The sequence below is a fragment of the Setaria italica genome, chromosome III (genome assembly GCF_000263155.2).
Source record: "Setaria italica strain Yugu1 chromosome III, Setaria_italica_v2.0, whole genome shotgun sequence".
Taxonomy (NCBI): Eukaryota; Viridiplantae; Streptophyta; class Magnoliopsida; order Poales; family Poaceae; genus Setaria; species Setaria italica.
This window is the reverse complement of record NC_028452.1, coordinates 2,873,476-2,887,280: the sequence shown is the minus strand read 5'-3', so window position 1 is coordinate 2,887,280 and position 13,805 is coordinate 2,873,476. Positions and strand designations below refer to the sequence as shown.

Here is a 13,805-nt window from a genome sequence, read left to right as displayed (position 1 = left end):
GCATGTAAAAGAATGCTTTGTTCGCTCCGATATCAGCTTCGAACCTCCTCCGTAATGCGTAGCTAGGTATTCATTTTTTATTGTAAGAGGGATCAACAGAGCTAATTTTTCTAAAAATTTGATCAAATTCAAAGCTTTTAATGTGAAATTGCAGGCAGGGGGCCGGCTCCGACCAGATCCCTCCCTTCCGCCACCGCTCCTCCTTGGTGATCTTTACCGCTCACCATGTTGGAAGATTACCGAGCAGCGATGGAGCCGGTTGATGATAACGAGGACTAGATCCCTCGAAGGGGTTATTGTGTAATTCTCTTTTTTTCACAGTAGAAGCTGGCAACTACTACTACTAATCGATGAGTATTTGGTTTTGTCCAGAAGCTCTTGATCTCTATCATCGTAGTAGCATGATCCTTAAAACTTGTAAGAAATAAAAGGAGAAATTAGTGCCGGTGTCCTTTACACCACCGTCACGCTTTGATTGATCAATCATCACTTCATCGGCAGTAGAATTTTCTTGCCATGTTCGTGAAAACAGACTGATGGGCAACCGCCTCCATCTATCACGGCTTTTTATCAAAGACATATGTTAAACTGATAGCATCCGGATCAGATAAGACTTCTGCTGCAAAACGAAGGAAAATCCTTTGCAACCTGCAATATATTTTTTTTCTTCTAAGAAAAAGGCAGCTCCACACGACCACGCACGTGACACAACACGATGCAGCTGGCCGGCAGGGGTTCGAGCCCCCGTCCCGCACCAGGCCTCCAGCGAAGGCGAGCCAAGGTTGGTTCCTATCAAAAAAAAAAAGGAAAAAAAAAAGAGTCAGCCTCCAAGGCACCAACACAGCCCACCCAGCGGCCAGGGTGGACGCCGGGGTACGGCGCAGATGAGCGGGAGGAGGGAAGCGATGTGCTGATGCACGGCCTCGCGGCGTTCATGCACCATGCCGTCCGACCTCGCGGCGTTCATGCGGCATATAAGATGTTCGGTGTAATGCTGCTAAGAGCTAACCTAAGAGCACCTCGCTTGGCCGACCTCTCCCTCGACGGAAGCGATTGACTAAATCAGGTTTGCTTTGGTTTGTTAGGTATGAGCGGTGGTGATCGAGGAGTGGGGCGCGGTGCTGGAGTGTTCTGCGGCGGCGGCGCAGTGCCGTTCATGGGCAGGTCAACAGCTTAAGGCCGGCGTCCAATTTGCTGTGAGCCCTTTCTCTCTGTTGGGTCAAATCCAATTTCCTACGTTTCAAGATAGAGAATTTATAATCTTTTGCCAACACGTTGCTGCCAAATCCAAACATTAGAATATTTGTTCAGCGTGAAAAAAGTAGATCCATGGAGGAGTTATTTTTAATACCTGTAATTTGCAGACATAATGCTAACAAAGTCTACCAGTTGAGGCCGTTTTCTTGCACATATGCACTCTCTCTTTTTCTTTGCCATATTACCAAGAATGGGTATGATTATGGATGGAGTTGGTAACATATATCAGTAAGGAACCAACATACATCTCCACGAGCTCTGCTTTAGTAATCAACTAGTCTTAGTATTTATGATAGGAAAAGTTGAAACCTACCAATAGTCAGTCTATTGAGGCAAATAGGGGCCATCAGCACCACATACACACACGCAAAACCAAAACGACCACACCACCCAGATCAGTGGATCACACCTCCACTCTAGTCTCGTATTCTCATGTGGAAGGAGGCTTAAATCTGTGGCTTTCGCGAGCACCAGCAGGATGCCTCCTCAACGATCCTATGTACTCTCTCCATCCCAAAGTATTAGTCTTTTTTGTTTTTCTAGATTTATAGATTTTGCTACGCACCTAGATATATATTATGTCTAGATGCATAGTATTCCCTCCGTCCCAAATTATAAGTCGTTTTGGCATTTCTAGATTCATAGCTTTTGTTACGTATCTATATCTAGATGCATAGTAAAAGTTATGAATCTAAAAATACCAAAACAACTTACAATTTGGAACGGAGGGAGTAAAAGGTACGAACCTAGAAAAGTCAAAACGACTAATAATTTGGGATGGAGGGAGTTAGAAGTGAGGAGACGTTGGAAAATGATTGTGCAATTCTGCCTGGAGTCCTACTGCTGGCACTGCAATGGGGAAGATATAAACAGATTCGAGACGACACATGTTTAATCTGCATAGCTGAGCTTCAAGGACCTAGCCAGGCATGAATGCAGGAGCTAGTTTGAAGCCCCTGTAAAATAGTAAGTACTACTGTACATATTACAGGCACATCATACATTAATTTGAAGTCAGATGTGCACACAAACATCGCACTTATTACATGAGTGAACCTATGCATGCTGCAGCATTTTTTTTTCGAGAATACGCAGGAGAGCTGCGTATCTTTGTATTAAGAAGAAAAAGAACAATAGAATGTTCAGTTACAACGTGGGCCTAACCGGGCACACGCACATGGATAGATTAAAACGCAAGAGAAGTCTACTGTCTTGTAACACACACAACAACTCAGAAGGGCAGGGTGAAAGGAGGCAGGTTCAGGTAGGTTGCAGGCCTGCAGTCGGCCCATGCTGCAGCATGATGGTCCAGATGAAAGCCACACAAATCCAAATCCATGAGCATAGACACAACCATTATGCTCAGGGCATGTGTGTAAGTTAGAGACCGGATGCACTTGGTCGACACACATCTAGAATATAAACACACGCACAGGTGCAGAAAACATAAATTCACAAGCAGAACAGATAGCAAACCACACGACCACACACAAACCACACCATGAAAATCGATGATGAACAGATAAAAGGATAGGCTCCTCCAGCCCAGCATCAGACCTTGTTCTACCAGCAGAATGGGAATCTTGCAGCATCACCATCCTCTTTTGCAGCATCTCCTTTTGCTTGTTCTAGTTTATTGTTGGTGAAGGTCCAAGCAATCTTCTCGAGCTTAAGAGCAGATCTGTTGGTGAAGTTGATCTTGGTGATGTTGGGGCAGCAAACAATAAGAATATTGAGCTTTGGGAACTCATCTTTGTTGAAAGTAAGCTCTCTTTGAGCACAAGACTTGTTCAGGAGCACTAGGCAGCGCATGTTTGGTTTCTTACCGAGGATTTTTAGATCACGTTGCATGAGAAATGTTCCACGAAGAGTTAGCTTGGCTATTTTTTCGGCACTGTCAAATAATGAAAGCAATCTGCTGCTGTTGTTCAACTCAAGCTCCTTCAGTTTTCGATGATGGTTGACTCCAGAAAGAGACTTCAGGTAGCCGGTGGAGGACAAAACAATCTTCTCAAGCTCAAGAACTTCTCTATGTTGAAAGTTGATATCAGTGATGTTGGAGCCTTCAACAAGAATGTACTTGAGTTTTTGAAATTCATTCTCCTTGAAGCTGACCTTTCTCTGGGCGCACACAATGTGTCGGAGCCTAACACAGCTTAACATTGGCAGCTTGGCAAGGATATTCAGCTCGTCATGGTTTAGTGAGGCCCTACTTAGAGTTACCTTGACAAGGCAATCGCCGTATTTGGCCAACACTGAAAGAAGTGACCCTTTTGCTGTGGTTCCGCAGATGCTTAGGCTCTCAAGAAGCTTGGGACCGTATGTCAGGTGAGAATCAATGTCATAAGGAAACTCTGTGCTGGAAAGAGTGCCGTCACAACTGGTTATGGGAAGAGTGATCGACAGAGACCGGAGACTCTCATGTAGGTTACTGATGGCTCCAGCCAAATTAATAAGATCACCATACTCTTTGATAACCAAACCAAGCTTCTTCAGTTGCCATAGAGTTCCAATGTCTTCCAAATCTCGACCACTCCGTGGCTTGACGTTGGATAGTACCTCCATGTTTAACATTTTTCCAATCTTGTCAGGAACTTGGACAGCCATGCCAGCGTCAGTATTGCTTGGACTTGGAACGGTGTGACCAGCTAGCAGACGCTTCAGCTTCAGTAGCAGGATGTTTTTTGTTGCAAGTGCAGGTACCTCAGTCTGCCGTATATCCAGTACCTCCAACTCATGGAGGTGGTTGATTTCACTAGGCAGCTGGGTAACATTTGTTCTCTTCAGGCTCAGATACTTGAGCAGTGAGATATTGCTGCAGATGTCCTTGAGGTAGGACTGGTTTTTCCCACCAAAGCAATGGCATCCTTCTAGATCAAGCACCTTGAGCAGGGACAATTGATGTGACTTGGGGAGCTTTCGAAAGAAATCGTCGATTCTATCAGAGCCGCGCAGCCGGACATCATTGAAAATGGAGAAGTGGCCAGCCAGGTGATGTGACAGGCGTGCCTCCACAATGTGCTGTTTCTTGGCTATCTTTGTAATGAATCCGTGGATTTGAGCACCTACCACGCAGCTCTCGACCTTTCCTGTAGCGCCAATGTAACCAGGATAAACAAGCCACCTCTCGATAAGTGCATCGAAACATCGCTCAGCCTGACGCACCGAAGTGGACCAGTCTTCCTTGGTTATCAGACCTTCTGCAACCCACCGCCCTATCAAGGTTGACCGCCTGATGTTGTGACCTTGAGGGAAGATGGACAGGTAGAGCAAGCAGGACTTGTACTCTTTGGGCAGATCATTGAATGAGAACTTGAGCATCTTCTTAGCAATGCCGATAAAAGTTTTTGGCGAAACCGCCTTGAGGGTGCTGAGCAGCTGGTGCAGTTCTTCATTGCTCCTCTTGGGCTTGGCGTACAAAGCATGAGCGAAGATCTTCATGCAGAATTCATGTGGCGCACACTCATCCACGATGTCGCGGAAAATCTGGGCGTCCTGTTGCATCTTCTGGCTTGCTAGCGCTAGCACAGTGGCATGGTAGGGGCCAACAACAGAGTAGTCAATAGGCTCCCATGGTGGATAGCAATATTCTTTAGCCCGCTGGGTGCCCTTTGAGGTGGTGATGATTAATGCACCACCCACACAACCCAACAGGCTCAAAGCGTTTCTGGTCTCCTCCCATACGGATCTATCCATCGTACCACCTATCTTGAGGATAACCATGGTGTTGGTGATTTTGTCATCCAAAAGTTGTTCAATCCTGTCCATGATCCCTTTGATATTCAGCTGCGTTTTGATCTTCCGCTTGATGGTCTCAATCCTCTCCATGGTTTCTTCAACCATAGAACCATCCAGTTTACCTGCTGTTTGTTTCCTGTTAGATTCGGCTTCCGTCACCCTCTGCACGATTACTAGGCTATCATCGTGTCTCGTTTCTTTGATCAGATCCTCGTCGCCCAATGTAGTGGTTGTGGTCTTTGTGTCTTGCATGGCCAGCTGCGTGCTGTCTTCCTGCTGGGGCTTGCTGCCGCCGCCGGTCATGGGGAGCACCTCCCGCAGGATTTGTTGTCTAACCTTATCGACAATTCCTTTGATTTGATTCTCATCCAATGTAGTGGTGATGGAGATCTTCGTTGCTTGCTCTGTGTCTTGCTCCTGGTCCTTGGTGTCGCTGGTCTTGGGGAACACCTCCCGTAGGATGTCCTCGTATTGTCTTCTATCGAGACGAATCGGCTGCTTCGCACCTCCTTCCAAATGCTCTTGAAGCTTCTTGGCTGTTGCCTCGATGAAGTATTTGTAACATGCTGCCAATGTGGCCATTTCTAATTTCATTTTGCTTACTCGATCTTGCTGAGCCGCCGCTGCAGCTGACTTGAGTAGCAGCAGGAGGAGTGCGCCTAAGGGTTTGTCGAAGAAATATAATCTGTGTCCCACCTCTTTTGTCAGGTCCAGCCGCAGGTGGTCGCCCTTCACTTGCAGAACCTCGTTCTTGACCTCTTCAAGCTTGTCGTAAACCTTCATTTTTTGGATGCTATACTTGATTTCATCAAACTCCTTCTTTTTCTCAAAGTAAGCATCCCATTTCCTTATGCTCTCAGCTCGCCATCTAGAAACATGCTGCAGCTGGGGCTGGGATGGGGATATGCGGCCACGCTGGAGCTCGACTTCCCCGCAGGATGTAGAACAGAATGTCCTTGGGTCGCAGCGGTAGGAATTCCAGGTACACTGCCGGGAGATCGACCAGGACATAGTTGGCATATCACTTCGCGTCCAGAACTTCACATGCAAGAGCACAGACTTCTTCATCATGTGATTGTGGTGCCACAATAGCGAGGAATGATTTTGTGCGCATTTCATCTATCCACTCGGTTAGCTTCCACTTCAAGAAGTCCTCCGGCGTGCGAGGCTCCAATAACTCTGCCCTTCGACGACTGCTAGTAGTAGAATAGTTATGGCTCGCCGCCGCGAGTTGATCGTCACCGTCGTCGCCGTCACCGCCTCGTGCAGCAGGTACCTCCTTTTCCTTGTCGTCGTGCTTCCCCGGGACCTCGACGCCGTACCTCAGCCGCCGCTCGCCGACGTCTCGCGCCCGGTCCTTGAGGGCGCGCAGCTGGGCGGCGGCGTGGTGCTGCGCGTCCATCTTCTGCAGGAACCAGGGAACCCACCAGAGGTAGCGCCGCCAGAGCCCGCCCCTGGCGCGCTGGATGTCGGGGTTGCCGCGGTACAGGTAGAGGTCGATGCGGTTGTTGCAGTCCTGGGCGAGCTGCCGGACCTGGTTCATCCACGTCCCGACCTGCTCGTCGTGCTCGCGGCCGGGAGGCGCCGTCCGGGCCAGGTGCAGCAGGAAGCTGTTCATGCTCTCCATCTCCTCCCTGATGAACTGCACGTCGCCCCGGACGCGGCCCAGCCGCCGCATCTCATCGCGGATGACGCCCAGAAGCGAGCTCACGGCGCCCGACGCGAGCTCGGCCATCTTCTCTCAGGCTCTCCCTCCGCCGCGCGGCGGCTGGTGCCCGGCGTGCCGCCTGTTTCTCCAGTTAGTTTTAGTTTGGCAGTGGTAAGGCTAAGGTGGTCGTGCATTCTGCGCGCATGCAAGTGTCGTCAAGTGTGCGGCCATGGCCCATAGGTAGGTGACAAGGAGAGCCAAGGAATTGTGCTATTCCCGTTCACGTACGCGAACCCACGCGCCAAGGCAAGTATATGCTTATTAGCTAGTATATTAGCTTGCCTTTTGCTTTCTTTAATTTGGGGCTTTCATTTTGCCTTCAATTTGCTTTGCTAGATTAAACCAAGGTGAAAATCTCCTCTATCCCTCGTACCTACTATTTCCTCTTGCAAATTTATTGGCGACGGTGGGTGATATATGGTAGGCTATTCCCAGCGGGGAGTTTCATATCACAGTTTCTCACCCGGCCCTACACTCATTCAGGGCTGGACGTGGCGCTGCTTTTCGCGGCCCAAAAAAATAGGCGGGCTCGAGCTCGATCCGAATAATAAAATGAATCAAATTTTCACTAGAAAATAAGGGTGTGGCCTGAGCCCGACCCGAATTAGGCCTGATTTCGTTGGCCCGATAGAGTTAATGTGCTTGCTTGGATGGAGATTTTTGGGCCTGAAAGAAACCGAGCTTTTTGCCAGCCCGGCCCGACCCGAGGTTTGCTCAGGTCTAGATCGACCTATAGAACCTATTAAAATACAACTAATCCAAATTTAAAAGCAAGGAAAGTAGGATAAAAATATACTCCCTCCATATAAAAATTAGAAGGTGCTGGCGCTAAAAGTCAGTTGATTGACCCTCAGCATCGGACACACGACCCGAGAGAATCTGCTTAGCTCCTGTTCGGGTGATCGCCCTGGTGCGGTTCGCGCGGCGTGCCAGCCAATCTGACCTGTTGATTGGCAAGGAAGAAAACGTGTCAAATTCCAGGGGTTCCGATCGACTAAAGTTTCGATCTCGAGGAGCATATCAGCGAATCGGCCGATTTGCTATAAAAAGATAATCGGCTATAATACAGCCGACAATCACGTAGCGATTGTAAAGAAAACTACTAGAGTGAACTAAACAAAGCTACAAAAACAACACTTGAAACAGATCTAATCGGCTGTATGATAATAATGAATGAAAATAACAATAACAAAGCCGACAGTTCAAATCTCAAGCTGGATAACTGGTGATAAAACTAGAACAACAGATAAAACCTATAATTCTAGTAAATATCGATAACTGGTGAATAAATCTAAACGAAACGACAGCGATGCGCCCGAAGTTAAAGCTTAGATATTACTCGATAAACGGAACTTACAGAATCGGCCGGAGATCGTGTCGATGCAGCCCTGCCAACCCGTACGAACTCGTGAAAGAAGAAAAGTATTGGCGAAGTCGCCGACTTGAAAGTAAAATACGAGGAAATAGTAGATTGTTGTATTGATTGATGTGTTGTTTACAAATCTCTAAAAAGATGGCTATTTATAGCCTGTTACAAGCAATTTCCTAACCGACTAGGATCTATCTCTAATTGAAAACGAATATTTACAAGGACAACTCGTATCGGAGTTGGTTATTGTATTCCCGCGAGCCAATCTTCCTCCATCTTCTTTCTCTGATCCACTTTAAATCCATATTGGCCAAATCGCTCCAGCCTTTCAATCGGCCGATCTCCACCAACCCCGTCTGCCAAAACACTGTAGCACCAATCGGCCGATCCCCAACTGTAGCACCAATCGGCCGATTCCCGATCGTGACCTTTTAACTCGCTATATCGGCTAATCTTTTCCTTCCTTGATGCCGATTCCATACGTGTCAAAATCTGGCGTTAACAGAAGGTGTTTAACTTTTTGGGTCAAAAAAGTTACGAAAAGCTCCACGGGCTGGCCGGATTGAAACCGCACCATGTACAGGGCTATTACTAGGTAGCAGACCCAATGGCATTTTACCGTAAGGCAATCAGTCGGTGTAGTATAGAGTCAAAACGTCGGACAATCTAGCATGAAGCCCATTAAACAGTCCCAGCCCAGGAGCCCTTTTCCAATGAGGAAAATGAGCCCACTGACTCATGTATGGTATGTATAGCAAACTGATTCCATAATCAAACCAGCCTGCTTGGGTGGCATCCAAAGTCTAGCCAGCCAAAATTAGGTTGAGCTCATAAACTTTGGTAAAAAATTCTTGCCCTGATTTTGGTAAAAAAATTTGGTGAGCTCATATTCTAAAATTCTTGCCCTGATTTTGGTAATTTTTTTTTTGGCATGCCCACGTTTTGGTCTGCCATAGTTTTGACATGGTAAATTTTGGTCCCAACCAATCAGGCTCCGTGTTTGGACCTAATGACATGGAGGAGGATCAAGATCATATTAATTTTTTCATGTCTTTAACCTAACTTACTCCGTCCTTAAATTGAGACTTTCTGCTTGTATATTTCGCTTAGAGCAGTAATAGTATGTGTTCCTCCGTGTGAAAACTTTTGTTGTAGAAAAGTCAAATATTATTTTTTTTAAAATATGAAACGCAAAGGCTAAGATACAAACACACATACTCGCACATGTGAATGCATGCACACACTTAGACTCGGCACTATCATTAAAAAAAGCATAGTACCATTCATTTCTGGAACGTAATCGCAAAATTACGAGCATGGAGCATCAACACTCAAATATATATGCAGGCTCCGTAACAACAAACCTACCTAATTGAGCTCCAGTTCGCTCAAATATTATTACAAGTATGGCATAGGTTTAAAAGATTATACCGTCAGATTCATATTCTAAAAATCTCTCGCACGGCTAAAATAAAATATAGAATTCTAAAAGGAAATTGTCAAATAAATAATAAATTGCCTCGTATTCTTGAATGGATGGACTACACACTTTTGTAAATTTATTATTATTATTTTACTGCGCACTGGACTAATTGATTTTGTATCTGACTACTCAGTTCAAAACAGAATGGCTTTTGAAATGAGATAACAAGTATCCCATGATACTAATTAGTAATTAGCTAATTCAGATGCCGGCTTTTAGCAGTGAAGTCAGGGACGAAGTCATCATATGGTCCATTTTTCCATTGACATTCTTTAGATAGAGAAGAAGTTGCATGTTTCAGTATTTAGCCCACGAAAAGATTAACAGGGCCTCCTCACATTCCAATCATAGCTCCGTCACTGCGTGAAGCTTGAACAAGAGCTCCGTCACTGCGTGAGGTCTTGAACAAGAGGTAAAAACCATGGGAAGCCGTGGCAAAAGGTGTGGAAGGCCACTGAACAGTATACACTACTATAGTACTTACTATAGAGCCCCATGAGGAAGGTGGAGCAAATGATACTGCCTGATCCAATGCTACACCGCTGACTTTGTTGAATTGGACGATCCCGTTCATGATTTTTATTGGTCAAAGATCTACATGTTCCCACTCCTCTGCCGGCCGGGGAACTGATTTTTCAGGATGCATGCATGTGAGTATGTGACACTGCCTCTCTGCTCCGATTTACTTGTCCTTCAGTCTCATATATTTCAACTTGTATTTTTAGATATTAACAACGTCTTAATTTTCCAAAGAATTTCTCGAATACCGGCCGGCACATATTTTGGAGCACGAGCTTAGTTAGGTTTGGATGCGGTAAAAATTAGAGCAAATCAAGTCCTCCGTTCATCTCCCAACCACAAAAAAAAACCAAGAAAGAAAGAGAACAACAGTACCACTGTATTGGATCGAGCATTTGGTTGGCAGGGGAGTACACGTGTTGCATCGACATGTCCAGCAATACGCCGTCCGGCCCACACACATGTGCATTATTGTTGTCCATTGGCGACTGCACCTGTACGAGTACATGTGCATCATTGTTGTATACACGTAAATCCCAAGTGCCTTGTCAATCTATGAGTACTACACCCTCCACGGCTACTCCGAAACAGTCTTGATTCATTCTTGTTTTGACTCAGTACCCTGCCTGTAGTATAATACGGTGCTTGTGAAGGCCTTGCCCCTGAGACATGCATTTTATCACTCTTAAATGGATTAGCATTTTTTTCCTGATAGGCTATTGAGTGGATGTATAGAGACACATACATGCATCCAAAAAGTCCTCATTGCCTATCAAGATAAGATGACCACAGTGAAGTGACTCTTCACTTGGGACCCTAGGAGGAGGGCTTTGCCAATTGCCATGCTATTGCTAGCTACAGTATATGCAATGTGAGGTCCTCTCATGCAGAGAAGAGAGACCAAGCAAGATGGTCATCCACAAAACCACAAGAGAGGGAGAGACGTCGTTCTCTTTCTACTTACCTACATCCTCAACATCCAAAACGGACAGGGAGACGAGAAAAAAAGCTGAAGGCATGCAGCTACCGTATATATGGGGGAAAGGAAAGGAAAGGAAAGGAGAAACTTTGGTTGCCGTATGCGTCAGATGTTGCCCGTGGTCGCCGCACGGCAGAGCGTACTGGCCTTGGCCCAGAGAGGGGGCTCACGCCCATGTGTCGTGTACACCACCATCCATGCACGCACGTACGACTTGCAACCCACCTAGACACGCTAGTTTGATCTCCATCATGCGTTTAATTCATCCAAAGCAAGTTTAATTTTGTGCATTTTACCGCGTGTGTGTGTTTCATCATCGCCATGGAAGCCACGCATCTAATTCGTTGCAAAAATGGCGGGAGATTTCTGATGAAATTCACAAACTATGTACTACTAATTAAGATTAGATGCAGTTCTTGAACAATTATATACCTGGAAAATGCATTATTGGTACGGTCACGGTGACGATCCTCTTGGCAGATGGGCACTCTTGCTTTGCCTTGGAGAGTTGCTGTGTGCCTCTGTTTGGCGCGTCATTCATGGGAGACATACGGCTAGCCGTGATAGCAAGGGTGTTACCGTGTTGCCCAGTACACCATCCAAATTAAAGGCCACACTAGCTCCGTGCTCAAGACATGTCCTTCCCTTTTGCAGATTTGAGACTCCAAGTCGCTCGCTAATGCATGCATGCATGCAGGGTACACAAAAGTTTTGTCACGCACACACAAGGCTAAAAGTTTTTTTTAAAAAAAAAAGAGAGAATAGCATAATATATGCATATGTCCGACAGACTACTACCCATACGTTTTGTTCCTAACTGTGCTGGAATCTTCCTCGGATAGAACCATTTTTTTTGCATCATTTGATTCATATAGGATGTGGGGCCTCTAATTCTTCATGTTTCGTGACCTCCCCCAGCTCACCTCATACGTTGGGGGTAAGGCAAGCGATGCTTATCTTGTTACTATTTTGACGCTGTGCGTGCTTTCAACATAGGCGCTTACCGTACTTGCATGGCATTGGGTCTGGGGGAACAAATGCGTGTCCCCATACTACTATTGGGTCTTAAATAGAGGAATCTTCTGAGGCAAACAAACTAAGGGGGTGTTTGGGAGGGGGGTGCTAAATTTTAGCACCCCCATTTTAGTCACTTTTAGGGCCTGTTTGGGAAGGGGGTGTTAAAGTTTAACACCCCCTTTTTAACAGATTTTAACATTTTTGGTTGCCAAACACAAGTGTTAAAGATGAAGTGTTAAAATTTAACACCCCTCTTTTCATAAACACATGGAGGGGGTGTTAAAATGTGCTAAAGGTGTTAAAAGTGGTCCCCCTCCCCACTTATTCCCTGGTTGCCCCCCTCTCTCTCCTCTTCTCTCTCCTCCACTGCCCCCATCTTCCTTCCCCGATCCGCACGTCGCGCACCGCCGCCAGTCCGCCCGTCGCGCCGCCGCTGGTCCGCCCATCGCGCGCCACCGCCGGTCCGCGCCGCTCCTGCGCCGGGATGCCGCGCTGGGCAGCACGCGGCGGCCTCGCGCGGGCGGCCTCGCGCGGGCGGCGGGCGGCGGCTGGCGCGGGCGGCCTCGCGTGGGCGGCGGCTGGCGCGGCCGGCGGGCGCGGGCGCGGGCGAGGCCGATCCGGTGGTGTGGGGACCGGCGGGCGGCGCAGGTGGTGGCGGTGGGGGCTCGGGCGGGCACGGTGGTGGCGTTGGGGGCTCGGGCGGGCGCGGCCGCTAGTGCCGCGGTAGGGGACGCCGGTGGCGGGGCGGGGCCGGAGGCGGCAGGCGCAGGGGAGGGGCCGACGGGGCGGCCGGCAGCGCTGACGCCGACGTTGGCGCCGGGCACGGCGTGGACCGAGCAGGGGTGGGGCCGGAGGCGGCAGGCGCAGGAAAGGAGGAAGAAGGAAGGAGGAGGAAGGAGAAGAAGGAAGAAGGGGTATTTGGCTGCCATTGAGAGGAGTAATGAGGGGTAAAGTTGTCAATTACAACCTAAGGTGTTAAATTTTAACAGATCATCCAAACACCTCAAGATACTAAAGTTTAACACCTTTATTTGAGGGTGTTAAAGTTTAACACCCTGTTAAATTTTAACACGCCCTTCCCAAACAGGGCCTTAGCCTCTCCTCCTCCCAAACACTTAGACTAAAATGGAGGGGCTAAATTTTAGCCCCCCATAATCCATTAGCCCTCCAAGAGGTGCTAAAATTGACTAGAAGTGCTAAAAGTGGTCCCCCTCCTCCATTTTTCCACCGGTACCCTCCCCTCTCTCCTCCCCCACGCTCCTCTCTCTCCTCCGCGCCCGGCCTCTGTGGCCCGCGCCGCCCGCCCGCTGCGCCGCCGCCCGCCGCTCGCCTCACCTCCCCCCGCCCTGTCAGCCCGCGGTAAGAAACAAAACTCTAAGGCTGCCGGCCTCCGATTTCTAATGCACCAACTGCTCGCACGCTAACTACCCGGGGCCGATTGTTACCGCCGCGGATGCAGCTACTGGATCCCGAGTCGTATAATCCATCGCACCATCGACCAGCACCGCCTCAGGACAAACTGATGTCTGCCCAGCGTCGCCATGAATTTCTCCCGTCCCTCATCCAGGTCACTCCGTAGCCGTCAGCCCACGGACTTGATGGCTCATTCTACATCACACGTACAGCATTTCATACTTCTTGCAGTCGAATCCACGATTCCTGCTGGTGGTTTGATATTCCCTCACCTCCTCCATACATTCAGAGACGATTAAACCGATAGGTCCATCTCAGATAT

The 13,805-nt window shown here is 47.9% G+C and overlaps 1 protein-coding gene and 1 long non-coding RNA gene across 2 annotated transcripts; one reads left to right on the top strand and one right to left on the bottom strand.

Moving 5' to 3' along the window:
• The first annotated feature begins 717 nt into the window (after positions 1-717).
• On the top strand, positions 718-1,412 carry LOC105914081. Its single transcript, XR_001163615.2, has 2 exons — positions 718-988; positions 1,086-1,412. It is a non-coding gene; the product is annotated as an uncharacterized LOC105914081 (long non-coding RNA).
• A 576-nt stretch (positions 1,413-1,988) lies between these two features.
• Positions 1,989-6,782, bottom strand: LOC101771460. The gene is given in 2 exon segments (XM_012844434.2): positions 1,989-5,914; positions 5,916-6,782. Coding segments are annotated over 2 exon segments (3,909 nt in total). The 5' UTR covers positions 6,731-6,782; the 3' UTR covers positions 1,989-2,820.
• Positions 6,783-13,805: the final 7,023 nt, after the last annotated feature.